Source organism: Sitophilus oryzae, unplaced genomic scaffold (assembly GCF_002938485.1).
Source record: "Sitophilus oryzae breed Bouriz unplaced genomic scaffold, Soryzae_2.0 scaffold_1498_pilon_pilon, whole genome shotgun sequence".
Taxonomy (NCBI): domain Eukaryota; kingdom Metazoa; phylum Arthropoda; class Insecta; order Coleoptera; family Curculionidae; genus Sitophilus; species Sitophilus oryzae.
Window position 1 is genome coordinate 546239 of NW_022146167.1, and position 17367 is coordinate 563605.

Sequence of the window (17367 nt, forward strand, 5' to 3'; positions counted from 1 at the left end):
AAACAGAATTTTATAAGGGATACATAACTGGCCCAGAGTTTTCTTAGGAGGCCTCTAAATTCCATTTAGTTTTCAACAATATTTTTGATATTTTTAACTCTCAGAATGGATTTACAAAATATTCATATAAAAAAATTATCAAAAATATAAGAACAACATACTTTTTAATAATTTTGAAATAATTAAATTGTATATTATTGGACTTACTTTAAAAGAAAGGTCAACCATAGTCACAAAGAAAAACGGGATTTTTGGGCTTTCTAATTTGTATGGAAAGCTTACAACGTATGTATAAATACTATGTAAAAGAAAATCAATTATTGAAATATATTTTGACTAACTGGTGGAGGTCCACGTATACAAAAAGCAAAAACGGAAGATAATAATATATTCAATTAATGTAAAAATGAGAAGAGCATTGTGGGATTAAAAAACATGATGGTGATAGATTGTCTAAAACTAATAGGAGTACTGGTATTGTAAGTACTAACCTTTCATTGTGTTTTTGAATTTTTTATTACTTTGAAGAGAATTCAATATATTTAGATATTTTTTCAGTCTCAAAACAAAACTGATGGTTACAAAGAAACAGAAGAAAAGGGATGATACTAATTTACTAGACAAAAGGCTGTTCTTTTGTAATATGGAGATGGGCAAAATTCAAAGTAGTAGTATTCAAAACAGAGAAGAACATAAGCTAAAGAAAAAAAGGGTTGTTAGACATTGAAATAAAAAAAGAACAGTAAAGTTCTCAAAGAGAACTTATTTAATAATTTTAATTAGTGTTTATATTGTCATGTAAAAAATGTAATATATGTTATTTCTGAATAAAAGACATTTAATAATGATATTTTATAGAAATTAATACTCAAGAGATTTAATAACAACATAAAAACATGTTTAGAATAAGTTAAAAAAAAATATTGCCCTAATCTTTCAAACTAATTATTATTTCTCTTCTTATTAATTTGGTCCATATTTATTTCATCTAACGGCGGCAGCTCTTGTTCAGGCATCATTCTGGCTGTATTGTGTAGCACATTGAAACAACAAAATCTAAAAATTTAAGTACATACATTAAATTTTTTAAATTTTGTTCTATAATTAAACAGATAATATTTTTCTTAACTCACTGTTGTGCAACAATAACTGACATTGTGTTTTGTAATTTTGGTCTTATACCATAAAACACATATTGGAAAGTGGCGTTTCCATATAACGATAATTCTGAAACATTTCTTCAGCTCTATTTCTGCATATATCCCCTCAATGCATATGCAATCTCACCTTATAACAGATAATAAAATAATTTAATAGAGTATATGAACCCTTTGAATATTATCACATTTAATTTTAAAAAATTTCTTTCAATTCATCTTATTCGTAATATATTTCTAAATTGAATACCTACTCAAATATTTAAGGAATATATTTTATATAAATGATCTAACAGTAAGTAAATATACGGACCACTAACCAAGCAGGATTTAATTTGAAAAGTCACCAGTCTCCATGCGGGTCCTTAATGTCCAAAAATGGTGGCTTTATGCACAGACCCATGCCAACAAGCAAATCAAGTCTATAGTTTTAAGACTAGCATTTCCAGTAATTTAAATGTTGGGAAAATAATGCTTTTCTATTTCTAAATACCTCTCCATCAATACCCCCTGTAAAGTATAAGAAACCTTGTGCTGATAAATATTGAAGAAAATATATAGGTACTTACCAGGTGAATGTTTTCTTACATTGTGTTCCATCAACTATCCCTATAATCCCAGGAAACCCAAATATACTATAAAATTGTTGTTGATTTATGGCAGTTATGCTGTTGTTTCTGGAAATACTAAAGAACAATGGTTCAAAGTATAAATATAATTAATTTATCTTACATTAGATTTACTAGCATTCCAACTTACCTCTCATTTTGATATTCTAGATTTTGTTCAATTAAACCGAGGTAATTAATAATGATATATATTACAGTGTCGTTTAAAAGTCTCTGTCCTAAAAACTTAAGGAGGTTCATTTCTTGGCAATATGATTTTTCCTTACATCCATTCTTGAGGAAATCCATTTTCAATGAATATACCTACTGATCGACGTCTAGGATATCAAAAGTAATCATCGAACTTACGTAGAGGTATCATAATACATTTTTTAGCTTTCTCAAAGGAATAACAATAATTCTTCCTCGTAAAACAATATTTTTGTGTCTAAGATAGGTTAAGTGACCACTAGCCTGGAAATTTGACCGCTTAATTTAAATATAAATTCAAGTTAGATTAAAGCATAGTGCAAGAAAATAAGCTAAACATAGTGTTAAGTTTTGCTTAAAAAACTTGGTGCAAACGCCCCTACATTGTATATTATCGATATTACTACGTATATTACAAATTAAAATTTAAATTAAAATACACAAAATAACTATTTTAAAATTTTTGATAAAAAAACACCACACCACCGTCACGCCACTGATGGAGTGAAATGACAGAAAGACAGACGAAACTCAACCGTGTTGTCATATTTATGTACCCATCTCTTTTTAACTCTCATAAAAGTGCCAAACCATGTATGATTCTAAAAAATTGAGTTTTATGAATGGAGTGTTCTGTCTACCTATATTTAGATGTCTTTGGTCAGAGCCAACTGAGCGTAACAGTTAGATTTCCGCCACTAGAGTAGTAGGAACAAAGAACTTGAAGGAATCGGACCGTTGACTCTGTTCATACTATCTTTACATTTATTAATTCTGATGCTTTCATATGCATCTAATTGCCTGTAATTTGAGACTTGTTTAATTAATTTTAAATTATTAAAATCTATACAATGTTCTTTATCAACAATATGTTCGGCAACGCAAGATTTATCCGGTCTACCATATCTTATCTGAGCTAAATGTTCTTTAAATCTAGTTAATATTGATCTTCTAGTTTGCCCAACATATTTCTGATTACAATCTTTACAAGAAATTTCATAAATACCGGACCTTTCCAGTGGAGGTGTTTTATCTTTTGGATTACTTAATAATTGTTGTAATTTATTATTAGCACTATACACAAGTTTATAATTGACATTCTTAAAAATTCCTTTTAGACCACGGGATAACTCTCTATCAAACGGTATCGAAAAATATTTAGACGTATCTTTCTCCACTTGAAAAGTCGAATTTTCAGAAATCATTAACCTACACCTACGTTTTCTAATTAATTTATCAACTAGTGAAGGAGTTTATTAAACAAAGGTTTAAAGTATGCATTTTCTTTGGTTGCAACTAGTGTTTTTATTTTGTTAAGCATTCTATTTAAAAATATCTTCAACTTTAGTGAAAAAATATATTCGAATCGCCCTGTATATCTATGAAAATATTTTTATAATGTGCGCTAGTATTGCCTACTTTGATAAAAAATATTGTAGTCTGTCCAATGGCGGACTAAGCCTGTCGGGGGCCCGGGGCGGCGAAGCTAAATGTGGCCCCCGGTCTGTTTAGATAATGATATAGTTCTAATGCACATTTTGTAAAAATTGAATGACGTATGTATAATGGCTGACAAAATTCAAGTATTTATACAGGGTGTCCCAGGGTGTTAAAATAACTTTCGTTGCACATCATAATACGACTAGACCACCAGCAAACTCCATAAGACGACGCATGGTGTCATTGGTGACGTGCAACGAAAGTTGTTCCAATTTCCCTATAGATACGAGATTTTGTGCATACCATTGTTTCACAATGAGATCTATCGATTAAAAATATTTTCAATATGGCGGCTCTTTCGGAAGTACCGGAAGTTGACAGCAACTTACTTATTTTAAATGGGTGACCCCATTTTTTATTATACATACTTAAATTCTCTGTGAAATTTTATGAATTTTGATATTAAACACTATACCTAACGTTAATCGTTTTTGAAAAAAAAAATATCGATATATCGAATATACATTATATCGATATTTTGTCGCGGTATTTCCTTGGAAGAATTTTTTAGAAAACATATTTAAAATTTTTAGAGGAAAAAATCTGCCTGTCAAAAATATGTATATAGCCTAAACGTCAAATTTAGTGATTATCACAGCCACTGTGGCATAAAGAGAAGACATGTGGCTATCTATGTCACAGGGGCTGTGATAATCACTAAATTTGACTTTTAGGCTGTACACTTTTTTTGACAGGTAGTTTTTTTCGTCCAAAAATTTTAAATATGTTTTCTTAAAAATGCTTAGCATGGAAATACCGCGACAAAACATCGCGGTTTTGTAAGTCCTCCAAGATCCGAGGGGCCCCTTCGCTGTCTCAGGCCCTTGGCCCCCGTTATACTAAAGACTTCACTGCTCATCATCAGTAATGCAGCTAGAATACAAGTTATGCTGTGCATTGGTTGTAATTTAAAAAGTTTATTCGGTAAAAATAAATAATGAAACCATTGAAAAATAACTTAAAAGCTAAAATAAATAAATTCAGGCTATATTCAGAAATATATAAAAAATAATAATTATTCGATATTTTAAACAAAGAAAATTACTCCTTGATTTAATTTCCTAAATAGAAAATGCCATTGACAATTACTGGGGCTCGATAATTGATAATTAAGTAAATATCTGCTTCCATGTATACTGTTTATAGTTGGCGTATACGTGCGGTTTGCATACTCCACCTACACACTGCTTTATAACTACTGAACACATATTGACCTTGTTTGCCAGTTGAATAAAAAATTACTTATTAAGATTCGGAGGCCTCCTAAAAGGCGGGGCCCGGGGTGGGTTATAGTTTAAATTTATTCTTATTAAGCAATTTTCGGATTTTTTTTTATTTTCGAAGGAATATACCTTTCAAAATCCTTAAAATATTCCTGCAGGGTGAACTGGCACAAATCTTCATCAGTACGGATATCACTTCATCTTCTGAACGAGGTTGGAGGCTTCAAAACGATGTTTTTAAGGAAGTAGCTTCTGTCACAAGTCCAGTGACTTCTTGCCACTTCCGCCACCAGACAAATACAACAAAGCACATCTTTGTCATCTCTCAATTCAGCTACAATAATTTAAAAAATCCAGAATGGAAACTATCTCGCAATTAATATTTATCTAAAATACCGCTTTTTTTCATATAGATGTGGAAGGAATGGGAACGTACCTTTCTTTGGCACTGAAGAGCATATGTATATGGCAAGTTCCGGAATATTTTTATATTAACATAATATACAAGGTGGTCCGAATTGTATTCCGGAAACTTCGGCAGCATATTCTGCAGATAAAAATAAGTAGAAAAGTTCTTATAAATGTATGTGCTAAAATGCTTAGTTTCGGAGATACAGGGTGTGGAAGTTTAATTTTTATTTCGATTTTTTCCAAATAATTTCTGAAGTAACGTCAATATTTGGATGAAATTTGGTGTCTGGCAGTTTTTTGATATGAGAAATTTGATTTTGATGTCAACATGACCCCTACTTGTAGAGGGCGCCATCTACATATATTTAATTGGTTTGAAGAGTCATAACTTTTCGTCCGTACCTGTATAACACTACTAAGGAAAAAAATATATACATTTACGACGTTTTTAACGTAAAAAAGGTCTCTTAATAAAAATCGCTACGAGTAATACTTCTCGAGATATTTGAAATTGCAATTATCAATACATGCCATCATTGGCATAAATTAAACATGCTGACTAAATAGTTAATAGACTGAAATCATAAATTTGAAATATTTTTGTGTCAAATCATCATCAATTAATTTAAAAAAATAAAAATTTCCCAAAATTGTTATTTCAGTCAAATAACTATCTACTAAACATATTATTTATTTTTTGTCAATAATGACATGTATTGACTAGTTCCCTTCTAAATATCTCGAGAAGAGTTGGTCTTAACGATTTTTACCAAGAGACATTTTTTACGTAAAAATTACGAAAATGTATATTTTTTTATTTAGTAATTCTATACAGGTACGGCCAAAAAGTTATTACTCTTTAAAACAGTTAAAACACATGTAGGTGGCGCCCTCTAGAAATAGGAGTCATAATGACATCAAAATCAAATTTCTCATGTCAAAAAACTACCAGATACCAATTTTGATCCAAATATTGACGTTACTTCAGAAATTATTTGGAAAAAATCGAAATAAAAATTAAACTTCCACACTCTGTATCTCCGAAACTCAGCATTTTAGAACATACATTTATACGAACTTTTTTACCTATTTTTATCTACAGAATATGCCGCCGTAGTTTCCGGATTACAGTTCGGACCACCCTGTATATTAAATCCAAAATTTAATGCTCTATAGTTTTCGTTGTATTTTGTTTTATTTAGAATGATGCCATCCATGTGACGGACGACTGAGTGCCACTTTAATGCATCTTTCATCAAAGTGGGTAAATGTCATCTATGTCTAGAATTATTGTAAATTCCTCTTAGTACCGTCATAATATGTAGAAAATTATAACTTTAGTTGGACCAAGAAAGAAAACCTTCCATTTAATTAAACTATTAACAATGTTACTTTTGAAACATTATGAAACAATGATAGATGATCATACACCGTCGACAAAGACCCCAATTTCAACGAATAGACGCATTGAACTTGAAAATTTGCACTAACTGAAAATATTACAAAAACTCTTTTTTGACTATATCGTCATATGATTGCATAGTTATATATTTAATAAATACTACGTATATGTCTGAGAGCTCATAAAGCTAATTTTGAATGAATTTTAAAAATAGAAGTTTTATCTATATTCCTTTTAAAAGAAGCCGGCTCATTTCAGCAAATATAGCCATTCACTATATTCAAAAAAATCCCTTTTACAAACAATTCTCGTTGTACACGTTCCTCTGTAATATACCCAGATTGCCGGAAGCCGTATCAAAGCCAGGAAATGACCCGATTTCCAGCAATTTCAATCGTTGCCTATTCCTCCAACTCCCTTTTTTCGTTCGATCAAATATTTCCTTTATTCCGGCCGTTTAATAACGGTTGGCTACAAGCCAAAAGGGTGCCACTATTGTTACCCCACCCCCATCCTTACGTATTTTTTGCTTCTATTTTTTTTCTGGTCCCGCTTTTAGAGCAACCGTGGTGGTGTATTAATGGGGCGCCGGTTAGTCCTCGATTCGGAATTATATGAAATGGAAATCTGGCAAAGCACGCGATTGTAGGAATTTATTTTTCCTTATCGTTGTCCGGGCGTTTGCTCAATGGAGAAAACTGATTAGTTGTTGAGTGGGGTGGTTTGAAATTTAAGCTTAAGTTCAGGTGATTTTTTGGAAGGTTTTAAGCATTCAGGGGGTCGCTCCTTCATTAGTGAATTCCACAACTCTATCATTTTAGAATTATTGTGAATTCCTCTTAGTACTGGAAATCGCAACATGTGAAAATTATAAATTTAGTTGTACCAAGAAAAGAAAACCTTCCATTTAATTAAACTATTAACAATGTTACTTTGAAACATTATGAAACAATGATAGATGATCATACACCGTCGACAAAGACCTCAATTTCAACGAATAGACGCATTGAACTTGAGGTACTAACTGAAAATATTACACAGAAACTCTTTTTTGACTATATCGTCATATGATTGCATAGTTATATATTTAATAAATACTACGTATATGTTTGAGAGCTCATAAAGCTAATTTTGAATGAATTTTAAAAATAGAAGTTTTATCTATATTCCTTTTAAAAGAAGCCGGCTCATTTCAGCAAATATAGCCATTCACTATATTCAAAAAATCCCTTTTACAAACAATTCTCGTTGTACACGTTCCTCTGCAATATCCCCAGATTGCCGGAAGCCGTATCAAAGCCAGGAAATGACCCGATTTCCAGCAATTTCAATTGTTGCCTATTCCTCCAACTCCCTTTTTTCGTTCGATCAAATATTTCCCTTATTCCGGCTGTTTAATAACGGTTGGCTACAAGCCAGAAGGGTGCCACTATTGTTACCCCACCCCATCCTTGTATTTTTTGCTTCTATTTTTTTTTCTGGTCCCTTTTAGAGCAACCGTGGTGTATTAATGGGGCGCCGGCGCCGGTTAGTCTCGATTCGGAATTATATGAAATGGAAATCTGGCAAAGCACGCGATTGTAGGAATTTATTTTCATATCGTTGTCGGGCGTTTTATCAATGGAGAAAACTGATTGGATTGTTGAGTGGAGGGTGGTTGGAAATTTAAGCTTAAGTTCAGGTGATTTTTTGGAAGGTTTTGAAGCATTCAGGGGTCGCTCGCTACCATTAGTGAATTCACAACTCTATGTTTAGAATTATTGTGAATTCCTCTTAGTACCGTCATAATATGTAGAAAATTATAAATTTAGTTGTACCAAGAAAGAAAACCTTCCATTTAATTAAACTATTAACAATGTTATTTTTGAAACATTATGAAACAATGATAGATGACCATATACCGTCGACAAAGACCTCAATTTCAACGAATAGACGCATTGAACTTGAACATTTGCACTAACTGAAAATGTTAGAAAAACTCTTTTTTGACTACATATTATATCGTCATATGATTGCATAGTTATTTTTAATAAATACTAGGTATATGTTTGAGAGCTCATAAAGTTAATTTTGAATGCATTTTAAAAATAGAACTTTTATCGATATTCCTTTTAAAAGAAGCCGGCTCATTCCAGCAAATATAGCCATTCACTATATTCAAAAAAATCCCTTTTACAAACAATTCTCGTTGTACACGTTCCTCTGTAATATCCCCAGATTGCCGGAAGCCGTATCAAAGCCTGGAAATGACCCGCTTTCCAGCAATTTCAATCGTTGCTTATTCCTCCAACTCCCTTTTTTCGTTCGATCAAATATTTCCCTTATTCCGGCCGTTTAATAACGGTTGGCTACAGGCCAAAAGGGTGTCACTATTGTTACGCCACCCCCATCCTTGTATTTTTTGCTTCTTCTATTTTTTTCTGGCCCCTTTTAGAGCAACCGTGGCGTATTAATGGGGCGCCGGTTATTCTAGATCCGGAATTATATGAAATGGAAATCTGGCAAAGCTCTCGATTGTAGGAATTTATTTTCATATCGTAGTCGGGCGTTTTATCAATGGGGAAAACTGATTGGATTGTTGAGTGGAGGGTGGTTGGAAATTTAATACTAAGTTCAGATGATTTTTTGGAAGGTTACCGAAGCATTCAGGGGTTGCTCGAAACCATTAGTGAATTCACAACTACAGGGTCCGGCAATAGTGCGTCTGGCATCTGTAGCTTCTAGAATAAAAAACTTGGGAATTTTGTTTAAGTGCAAACCTTAAGTATGTACTAGGATGTATTTCAGGAAAATATTTTAACTTACCATAGGGTGGTAAAAAGTGTGAGTGGTCCTGGATTATTTTTTTAAATGGTCGCATCATAGAAACAATTCGAACTATTTTGTCTGATTTTCCCCATAGCCAACATCGCCCAGCGTTGATAAAGATTGGTTCAAGTATTCCTTTAATATGTTCAATCCCACGACCACGTTGGCATTTTCAGAAGGCAAATTGGATGACCTATTCCAGAGACCTGGATAAAACTTTAGGTTGGATTCCTCCAACCCCGGAGAGCTACGAGAGATTTGTCGGTGCAATTATTAGTACAGCAAAGAAGCATTATACCTAGAAGCATATACCTAGAGGACCAGACCGCCGAAGAATTATACGAGCAATTTCAAATTAGTGGCGACAGGGAGATAGCAGACGAACTTATACACAGTCTGGACAGTGCTAGACGAGAGAAGTGGATGAAAACAGCCGAGGATACAGATTTTAAAAGATCTAACAGAAAAGCGTGGGCCCTCCTACGTAAATTGGGAGGCGGAAAAGGACCACTTCGTGAAAATATAGCAATCGATCCCAATAAAGTAGCATCCCACATTGTCATGACATCTAAAGGAAAAACTCACCGAGAAACCACCACTCGTATTAAAAAAGATCTTAAATCCATCAAAGCTGCCTGCACTGCCAATCCAGTCTACTCAAGGGACTTTACGGTTGATGAGATTACCGAGGCGATATCCGCTGTGAAACCCGAAAAATCTCCGGGTTTTCACGCTCATTCACGCTGGTGGGTTTACAAAACTATGGCTGGCAAGATTTTTCACTGCTATAATGAAGTCCGGTAACTTTCCGGCCAAGCTCAAACATCGAAAAATTATAGCAATTTTAAAACCAGGCAAACCGACAGATCTCCCACAAAGCTATCGACCAATCGCTCTGTTAAGTTCTTTGTGTAAACTTTTCGAACGAGTACTGTCTAATCGACTGAGTCCCATTGTATTTGCCAACATTCCTATAGAACAAACAGGATTCCGGCCCAATCGAAGTTGCTAGGACCAAGTTATGTCTTTGACCTCATACATCGAAGCAGGTTTTCAGAGACAAAAAGGACAAAATCTCCACAGTGTTCATAGACCTCTCTGCAGCTTACGACACTGTTTGGCGCCACGGACTACTTTACAAACTAATTAGAATAGTACCATGTTTGAGGATCATTAAACTAATTGATAGTATGATTGTGGCAGAGGTTTCCGGGTTGTTATGGGGAAGAAAATAAGTAAGCAGAAAATACTAAACAATGGATTACCGCAGGGATCGGTGTTAGCACCCTTGCTTTTCAACCTGTATATAGCCAAGCCGACATACCAAAAACGATATGTAGAAAGTTCGGATACGCCGATGACTGGGTTATAGCCACCGGACATAGGTCAATGGAAGTTACTGAGCAAGTCTTAACATCTGATTTGACAGTACTAGCAGAGTATTTTCGCAAGTGGCGGCTTAAACCAAACGTTTGTAAAACAGAGGCTTCTTTTTTCACCTCAATAACAGAGCGGCAAATAAGGAACTTGAGGTATACTTTGAGGGATGACGGCTCTCACACAACAGACAACCCACATATCTTGGAGTTACGTTGGATAGAACTCTGTCATTTAAGGTCCATCTCACCAAGCTTGCTGCAAAAATACACACACGGAACAACATATTACAAAAGCTATGCGGCACTACCTGGGGATCATCTGCGGCCACTCTAAGAACATCAGCCTTGAGCCTCGTGTACTCAACGGCCGAATACTGTTCACCTGTCTGGTTGAATAGTGCCCATGTCAACAAAGTGGATGTCCAGCTGAATATCACAGTGCGAATCATCTCCGGGGCTATACGAACTACGCCCAAATACTGGTTGCCTGTTTTAAGTAACATACCTCCTCCTAACTTGAGGAGAAAACAGGCTTTACATAGAGAGCGCAAGAAAATATTGCTAAACCGGGAACTACCAGTACATTGTGACATAGCTGATTTAAATATTAATAGACTCCGCTCAAGAAAGCCACCACTCTCATCAAAAACACTTGGGAATACTGACGAGAATGCAGAGTTCAACTTATATGAAACATGGATGAACGAATGGATGGAAAACGCTCCACCACAAAGTCGGGATTTCACATGTATCTCAGCAGTTCCTCCTGGTTTTGAGCAGCCTCGCAAAATATGGGTAACTTTAAACAGGCTGAGAACCGAACATGGTAGGTGCATGGATTCTCTCTATAAATGGGGAAAGGCCACCACTCCGGTATGTAATAGTGGAGCTCTACGACAGACTGTTCGACATATTAGAGAAGAATGCGCTTTAACGGCATATGAGGGAGATTTTGGAGATTTCCTGAAGGCAACACCAAGTGCAATTGATTATATAAAAAGACTAGATGTTTTGTTTGTGACAAGTTTGTTTTGTACCATATCCGTTTATCACTGAGATAAATTAAACATGTTGACTAAATAGTTATTAGATTTAAATCGTAAATTTGAAATGTTTTTGTGCTAAAAGTTCAACAGAAACTGTTTTAATCATCATTTTTTCGAAGAAAAATTTATTTAAAGATTTATTTAAAAAAAAAGTCTAAAATATTTCGAAATGTGTTTTTAATGTGAAAATTAAAATTGAAGTATGTAGCCAATACTTGCTCTATAATAAAGTATGACGTATGACGTGTAAGGTAGTATTTTTTTATTCGATATTAATTTTTTCTGCTAAACTATTTAAGCTTTTCGTTGCGTGTCCACGAAATGGACGCTTGACGACTGGCTGGCGCCGTTAGGCCATCGATTCTTACGATCACTTCGACCACTTTTTCGTTTTACTGCTATTTTATTCATGTTTTTTTTTGTGTTTTAGGAATCGAATGGCGAATGACAACAGAAATGAACATTTATAGAAATTAGCTAATAGTTTAAACGACTTACCGTATATTTGTTCATGATTATTAATAGCATAAAGAGCTGTTTAACTAACATACACCTTACAAAACCATGCTATCGTTGATTGAAAGAATTGACAAGGCTGTTTTGGTTTCCCCTTACGTCTCAAGGTGGAGCCTCTACTCGTTCTGCGGCGAACCCATTAAAGCACACATTTTCTCTAATTTGGCTAGCGAAGGCATAATATCGAAGACGGAGTGGGACTGAAAGCGACAGTGTTGCCATATTAAAATATATAATATCTTTAATACGTTTGACGAAAATATCTTTGGATGAAAAATCCGTGTTTATTTATTGAAAGTTTATTCGTATTAAACATATGTAGAATAAACAACAAAAATATTTTTTTTATATGTACCTAGTGGATATTTCATATATATAATATTTTACATATCAAATAACAGCGATCTTTATTTCCAAGCCAACTATGACGCCGTTCTTTGTTTAATCATATAATATTATAGTAAATTGTTTAATGATAGAAAATCCGTATTTATTAACGTTCTGTACCCAAAATCGGTAAATCTACGGATTAATTCGTAGTTCGGGCAACACTGTCTCCGGAAACTACCTACTCTGTCGATTGAAAGCAGAACTACGGTACAGTATTCTTTATCCGCTGCGCTGTAAACGAGTTACAGTTAATTTCGGACATATTTTGTGCTACAAAATCGCCCATAAGGCGCATCTTATTTCTTCAATCAACGATTCTATTTTTTACTTATTACGATACTATTTTTACTATTATTGAATAATCTAAGATTAACTCACAGATAGTTCTGTCTGTGATTAACCTTTTAAATATCCAAAAAAATTTAATATGTCGCCCAACAGCAACAAGAAAGCATTTATACCTTTGTTCGGGTTCTTGTCATTACCGATTCTGAACCGTCCTAGAACTCTGCAACGCATGCGCAAATGAAATAATGTCTTCATATTTCCTTCTGCGCATACGCATCACAGTTCTAGGACGGTTCAAAATCGGTAATAAGAGAAACCCGAAGTAAGCTTATGTCTACTCTTTTAAGAATTTTATGTTTGAGCCAAGGCATTAGGTATCCTACACCATGCCAAATGTTGGAAAGACGGTAAGTCGTGTGTCGTTGTGTTAAAACACATAGAACAACTTTGTGTGTAACCATGTTATTAAGTTCGTAAGGTTAATTTCTTTGGGTTAATGTTAAGGGTAATGTGGGGGACTAATACACGAATTATAAACCAACCATCAGCAATACAGAAAGTTACAAAAGTATTTCATTAATTTCTTTCAATATCATAGCCAAAATGTATGCAAAGTATTTTTATTAATGTTTGTTTTTGTTTCAGGTAAACCAAACGACAATTGGACGGTATCGGGTCGCGCCTGGTGGGCATGCTCCTGTGCGGCGAGTTGCGCGGCTCGCCCCTACTGAACCTGCACTGCGCCCCCCTATCGCCGGACGCGCTCGGCTCGCGGTCGCCCTTCGTGTCGCTGCTGGCGCTAGTGCAAGGCATGGCCGCCCTCACCGCCGCCCAGCAGGCCCTAGACGAGGACGTCTTCCTCGGTAAAAACCTGAGACAAGGAAAGAGAGGGGACGCGTAATCGAAATCTACGGCCAATATCAAATTTTGTGATTTGGCGTCCGTTTGTGTGTTTTTTTGTAGTTTGTGCTGTAAAAAGCTTTTTAAAGACTTGAAGTTTTTATTATTTAAATAGGGTGATTTGTTGTACTTACAGCTGTAAGAGCCGTAATGAGAGAAAAGATCAGGAATCACTTTTCACAAACAGCCTTGGCCTGGAGCCTAGCCGATTTGGCGCTCACAGAATTTTTTTAATTGTATTATCCGTCCCCTCTCTTTCCTTGTCTAAGGTACAAACCGATATAAATCTTTACCAAGTCCACAGATAAAATATCTACTAGTGATGAGCGAAAACACACACATTTAATCACTGATTAAATGTGTGTGTTAAATCACATTTAATCACTGATATCAAAAAATCACGGCAAAAGTAACTGTTAACGGTACTCAAAGTAAATGTTAACGATCTAACCTAACCTATAATAACTGAAACTCTTAACATTTTAGAATTAACTACTAATAGGTATATAGGTATTCTAGATCTGGTCACTTTATCTGCGTGGTCTGTATTTTAATGCATGCGACAGAGATAAATATAAATGACCTGTTGAAAGACAGAGAGACGAAATAAAAAGCATCATACAGTGTTGCCGGTTCTTACGTTTGTAGGTAAATCTGGGTAAAAAAATAAACTATTTTAAAAACTTTCAATATACTACTGAAATGTAGATAATATGTCTAAGCTAAATATAATCTATTACAGGTGTATTAAAATAAGTAACTAATTGTGAAAAATAAAGTTCAAAACCTAGATGCAACATTTTTCATAAAAGCCTACTTTTATGGTTTGAAATTTATATATAAGAAAAAAATAGATAGAAGAAATGTATCAACTCAACTTTTATCTCTTTTTAATAGATTTGATTTTCCACACGTTAAAATCCAGACCATGCAGTTGACCAGATCGATATAAATTAATAGTCACGTCACGGCAGGCTGCATTAGCATTAGGGCATTCAATCCCGGGATTTCGGGATTATGATTTTTTTGATCGCGGGATTTAGAAAAAAAACGAGTTACCTTGAAATTGATTCCTTATTAGTTAAGTCTACTATTATATTATCTGAAAGTGAGAATTAGATGAAGGTTAGAATTAATTATATTGAAAACCCCTTTATTTCAGAAAAAACAACATTAATACAAAACCAAGAAACTAAAACATACCCTCTTCGTTCAATTCAGAGGGCCAAAAATATCGATAATATAGAGTATCGCGATTTGTTTGTCAATACCTTGGATAGAAAATTGTTGTAAAAATCCAGAAATATTCGATCTTTGCTTCAATAAATTAGTTTTATAATGAAATAATAATCTTCTTGGACTGATAGTATCTTCAATTTTGAAATAAAATAATCTAAATTCAAAAGCTTACTTAGAGTACTACTCGTATATAATAGAATATAGAGTTATTCTCAAGCGTGATGTTATCCACTTTATATATGCACTTTATGAGTGGTTGCTATATTAACTTATTATTATAAAAATTTCTATACTAGCATTGCTTAAGATGTTGTTTGATATGAAAATGGTTTCTTGAAATTTAAGCTTTTTTTCTATGAGGTTTCTTGTGGGCAACCCAACTTTGTCTTCATCTTCGGGTGGCGCTTTCATTCTTCATTTATTCTTCTACCTACTTCTTCACATCTATTTTTTCTTTGATAGAAAATGGGTTGTTGAGCTACGAGAATCCGAACTATCACTTAGGACCTTCGAAGCGTCTGGACGACGCCTTAAATTCCAACACGGAGAATCTCTATGACGAAATCTACCAGGAACTGGACGACATTTGCAACATGGGACACACGGGCGTCAAGTCTTCAGTCAACGGTGGTACGGGACGCAAGGCTTACGCCGCTCTGGACGTGGAGTCGATGGGCGTAGACATCACCACCGGTCCCTTAGGTCCGTCCAATTTGATAGATAACAGAAGGTAAGCATTGTTGTAAGTGAACAAAACGATTGTAGAATTAGCCCGTGGTTACATTGGATGCGTATCCGTGCGTTTTTTTGGTCGTACGTGCGCGGACGTGCACGCAGCAAAAAACAAACAAATGGTATCTACCCAAGCGCACGGTGGGGTATTAGTATGAAAAAGGTGATCGAAATTCGATAAAGCAAATGTGTTTAAGATTTCCCAAAAAAAGATAAATGATAAGTTAAATCATCTCTGCCATGAATGGCGTTGCTATGGGTGTTTAGTTGCATTTATTTGTTTCAACGAAACGTCAAAGTTGTTACCATGTTTTTACTTCTCACAGATAAGAGGTAAATGGCTAAATTTTATGTTTAAAATTATAAATTGTTGTTGTTCTTGTGCTCTTTTTACGTTGATATTATTGTTTTGATTGAAAATGGCTCAGCAAGCTGCAGGTATGTATTCTACAAAAACGTATTATTTATTTTGATATTCTCTATACTAACGATTTTTTTGCAACAAAAGTTAGGCGTTCAGAAAATTTGATTAAATTTGTGACATTTTTATTATACTTAGAGATTTAGTTGCGCATTTCGAAGAATTCAGCATATTGTCTATATACGTTTTACTTAGTAAACATTGGGCTTTCATACAGTAAAATAAAATACTGCGACTTTTTGCTATTTTGCAGATAAAATGAGAAAAACATTCTTGGTTTCCTCTAATTTGCCAATCAGTGCTATACTAATGCGAGGTGTAAACCGCGATGGCATTGTTGTGTACAAAGCGATCGCATTAGTGCCATTAGCAGTATAGCACAATTTGGCATTAGTAGCGACTTTAGTGGTATGGGCATTGCTCGCGAATCAGTCGTAGCATTAGTAGTAGTAGTTGCGATATTACTACTGGCACTGACCGTGGAAACACTGGAACAGTGATTTTTCTTTCTTTTTTTAGAATCGACGAATTATCCTTTATTTTGTTCATATTATTTCCTCTTTAATTGAAAATAGCAATAATTTATATAAGGTCTACATAAAAAAATTTCGATCAACTATCAGTGTCAAATACCCCACTGTGAGGCGGTTACATTGCATCGGAGTTTGCGCGTCCGTGCACGTAGGTTAATTTTCGTTGGTCGGATGAAAACAAACTGGTTTGTTTTTTTAATACGTGCACGTCCGAGCGTTCGAATTATTATACTCTGGGCCCAATACATTCTCGAAAAATTTGAATATTTTTGAATACCAGGCTAATTTTATTTAGATAATATTAATGTTGCTGGAAACATTCTAAAATATTCAAAAAATTTGATCGGTTGCTGTTTTAATTCACCAAATATTTTACATATTCATTTTCTTCCCATTTTTTTGCATATAAATCATTTACCCAACATTTTCTTCTGTTCATAAGGAGTTATTTTAGCATTAAATCCTCAGACAGCATCAAAGTAGTGGCGTCCGTTTTGACAAACTCGACACACGGAACACCATGAATGCCGCATCTAATGTAACCACTAAAATAAAATAGTCGTGCGAGTAAATTCCGTCAGAGCTCGCACGTATAAAAAAACGC

The 17367-nt window shown here is 34.5% G+C and overlaps 2 protein-coding genes and 2 long non-coding RNA genes across 16 annotated transcripts in view; 2 read left to right on the forward strand and 2 right to left on the reverse strand.

The window, feature by feature from the left end:
- Nucleotides 1-17367, forward strand: part of LOC115877704 (protein Fe65 homolog) — a 46710-nt gene that overhangs the window by 11998 nt on the left and 17345 nt on the right. For 4 of the 5 annotated variants that reach the window (XM_030893976.1, XM_030893973.1, XM_030893975.1 and 1 more), the window contains exons 2-3: nt 13584-13801; nt 15540-15807. In XM_030893976.1, coding sequence (XP_030749836.1) covers nt 13630-13801; nt 15540-15807 — 440 coding nt within the window. In that variant the 5' untranslated portion in view covers nt 13584-13629. The remainder of the gene's footprint in view (nt 1-13583; nt 13802-15539; nt 15808-17367) is intronic. The other variant, XM_030893977.1, reaches the window with a different exon arrangement.
- Nucleotides 32-850, forward strand: LOC115877708. Its single transcript, XR_004049391.1, has 2 exons — nt 32-479; nt 559-850. It is a non-coding gene; the product is annotated as an uncharacterized LOC115877708 (long non-coding RNA).
- On the reverse strand, nt 946-1567 carry LOC115877709. Its single transcript, XR_004049392.1, has 3 exons — nt 1478-1567; nt 1134-1287; nt 946-1056 (listed from the first exon to the last, which is right to left on the reverse strand). It is a non-coding gene; the product is annotated as an uncharacterized LOC115877709 (long non-coding RNA).
- LOC115877705 lies at nt 1573-2629 on the reverse strand. 9 transcript variants are annotated; one of them, XM_030893984.1, is made up of 4 exons: nt 2135-2629; nt 1917-2004; nt 1746-1834; nt 1573-1667 (listed from the first exon to the last, which is right to left on the reverse strand). In XM_030893984.1, exons 1-4 carry the CDS (start codon nt 2145-2147, stop codon nt 1594-1596), a joined length of 264 nt encoding a protein of 87 aa, XP_030749844.1. In that variant the 5' UTR covers nt 2148-2629; the 3' UTR covers nt 1573-1593. The 9 variants fall into 9 exon arrangements, 7 of the variants coding, with proteins under 7 accessions (XP_030749844.1, XP_030749843.1, XP_030749842.1 ...); XM_030893983.1 differs by having other exon boundaries at nt 1746-1843; XM_030893982.1 differs by having other exon boundaries at nt 1746-1843; nt 1917-2011; nt 2053-2629.

Excerpts from the sequence above, each read along its gene's own strand:
- LOC115877705 (XM_030893978.1), bottom strand. The coding sequence starts at position 2,074 with ATGGATTTCCTCAAGAATGGATGTAAGGAAAAATCATATTGCCAAGAA. Across the intron at positions 1,844-1,916 it reads CTAGAATATCAAAATGAGAG|TATTTCCAGAAACAACAGCA; the intron begins GTAAGTTGGAAT and ends ATTGTTCTTTAG. Across the intron at positions 1,668-1,745 it reads GATAGTTGATGGAACACAAT|GGGGTATTGATGGAGAGGTA; the intron begins GTAAGAAAACAT and ends TATACTTTACAG.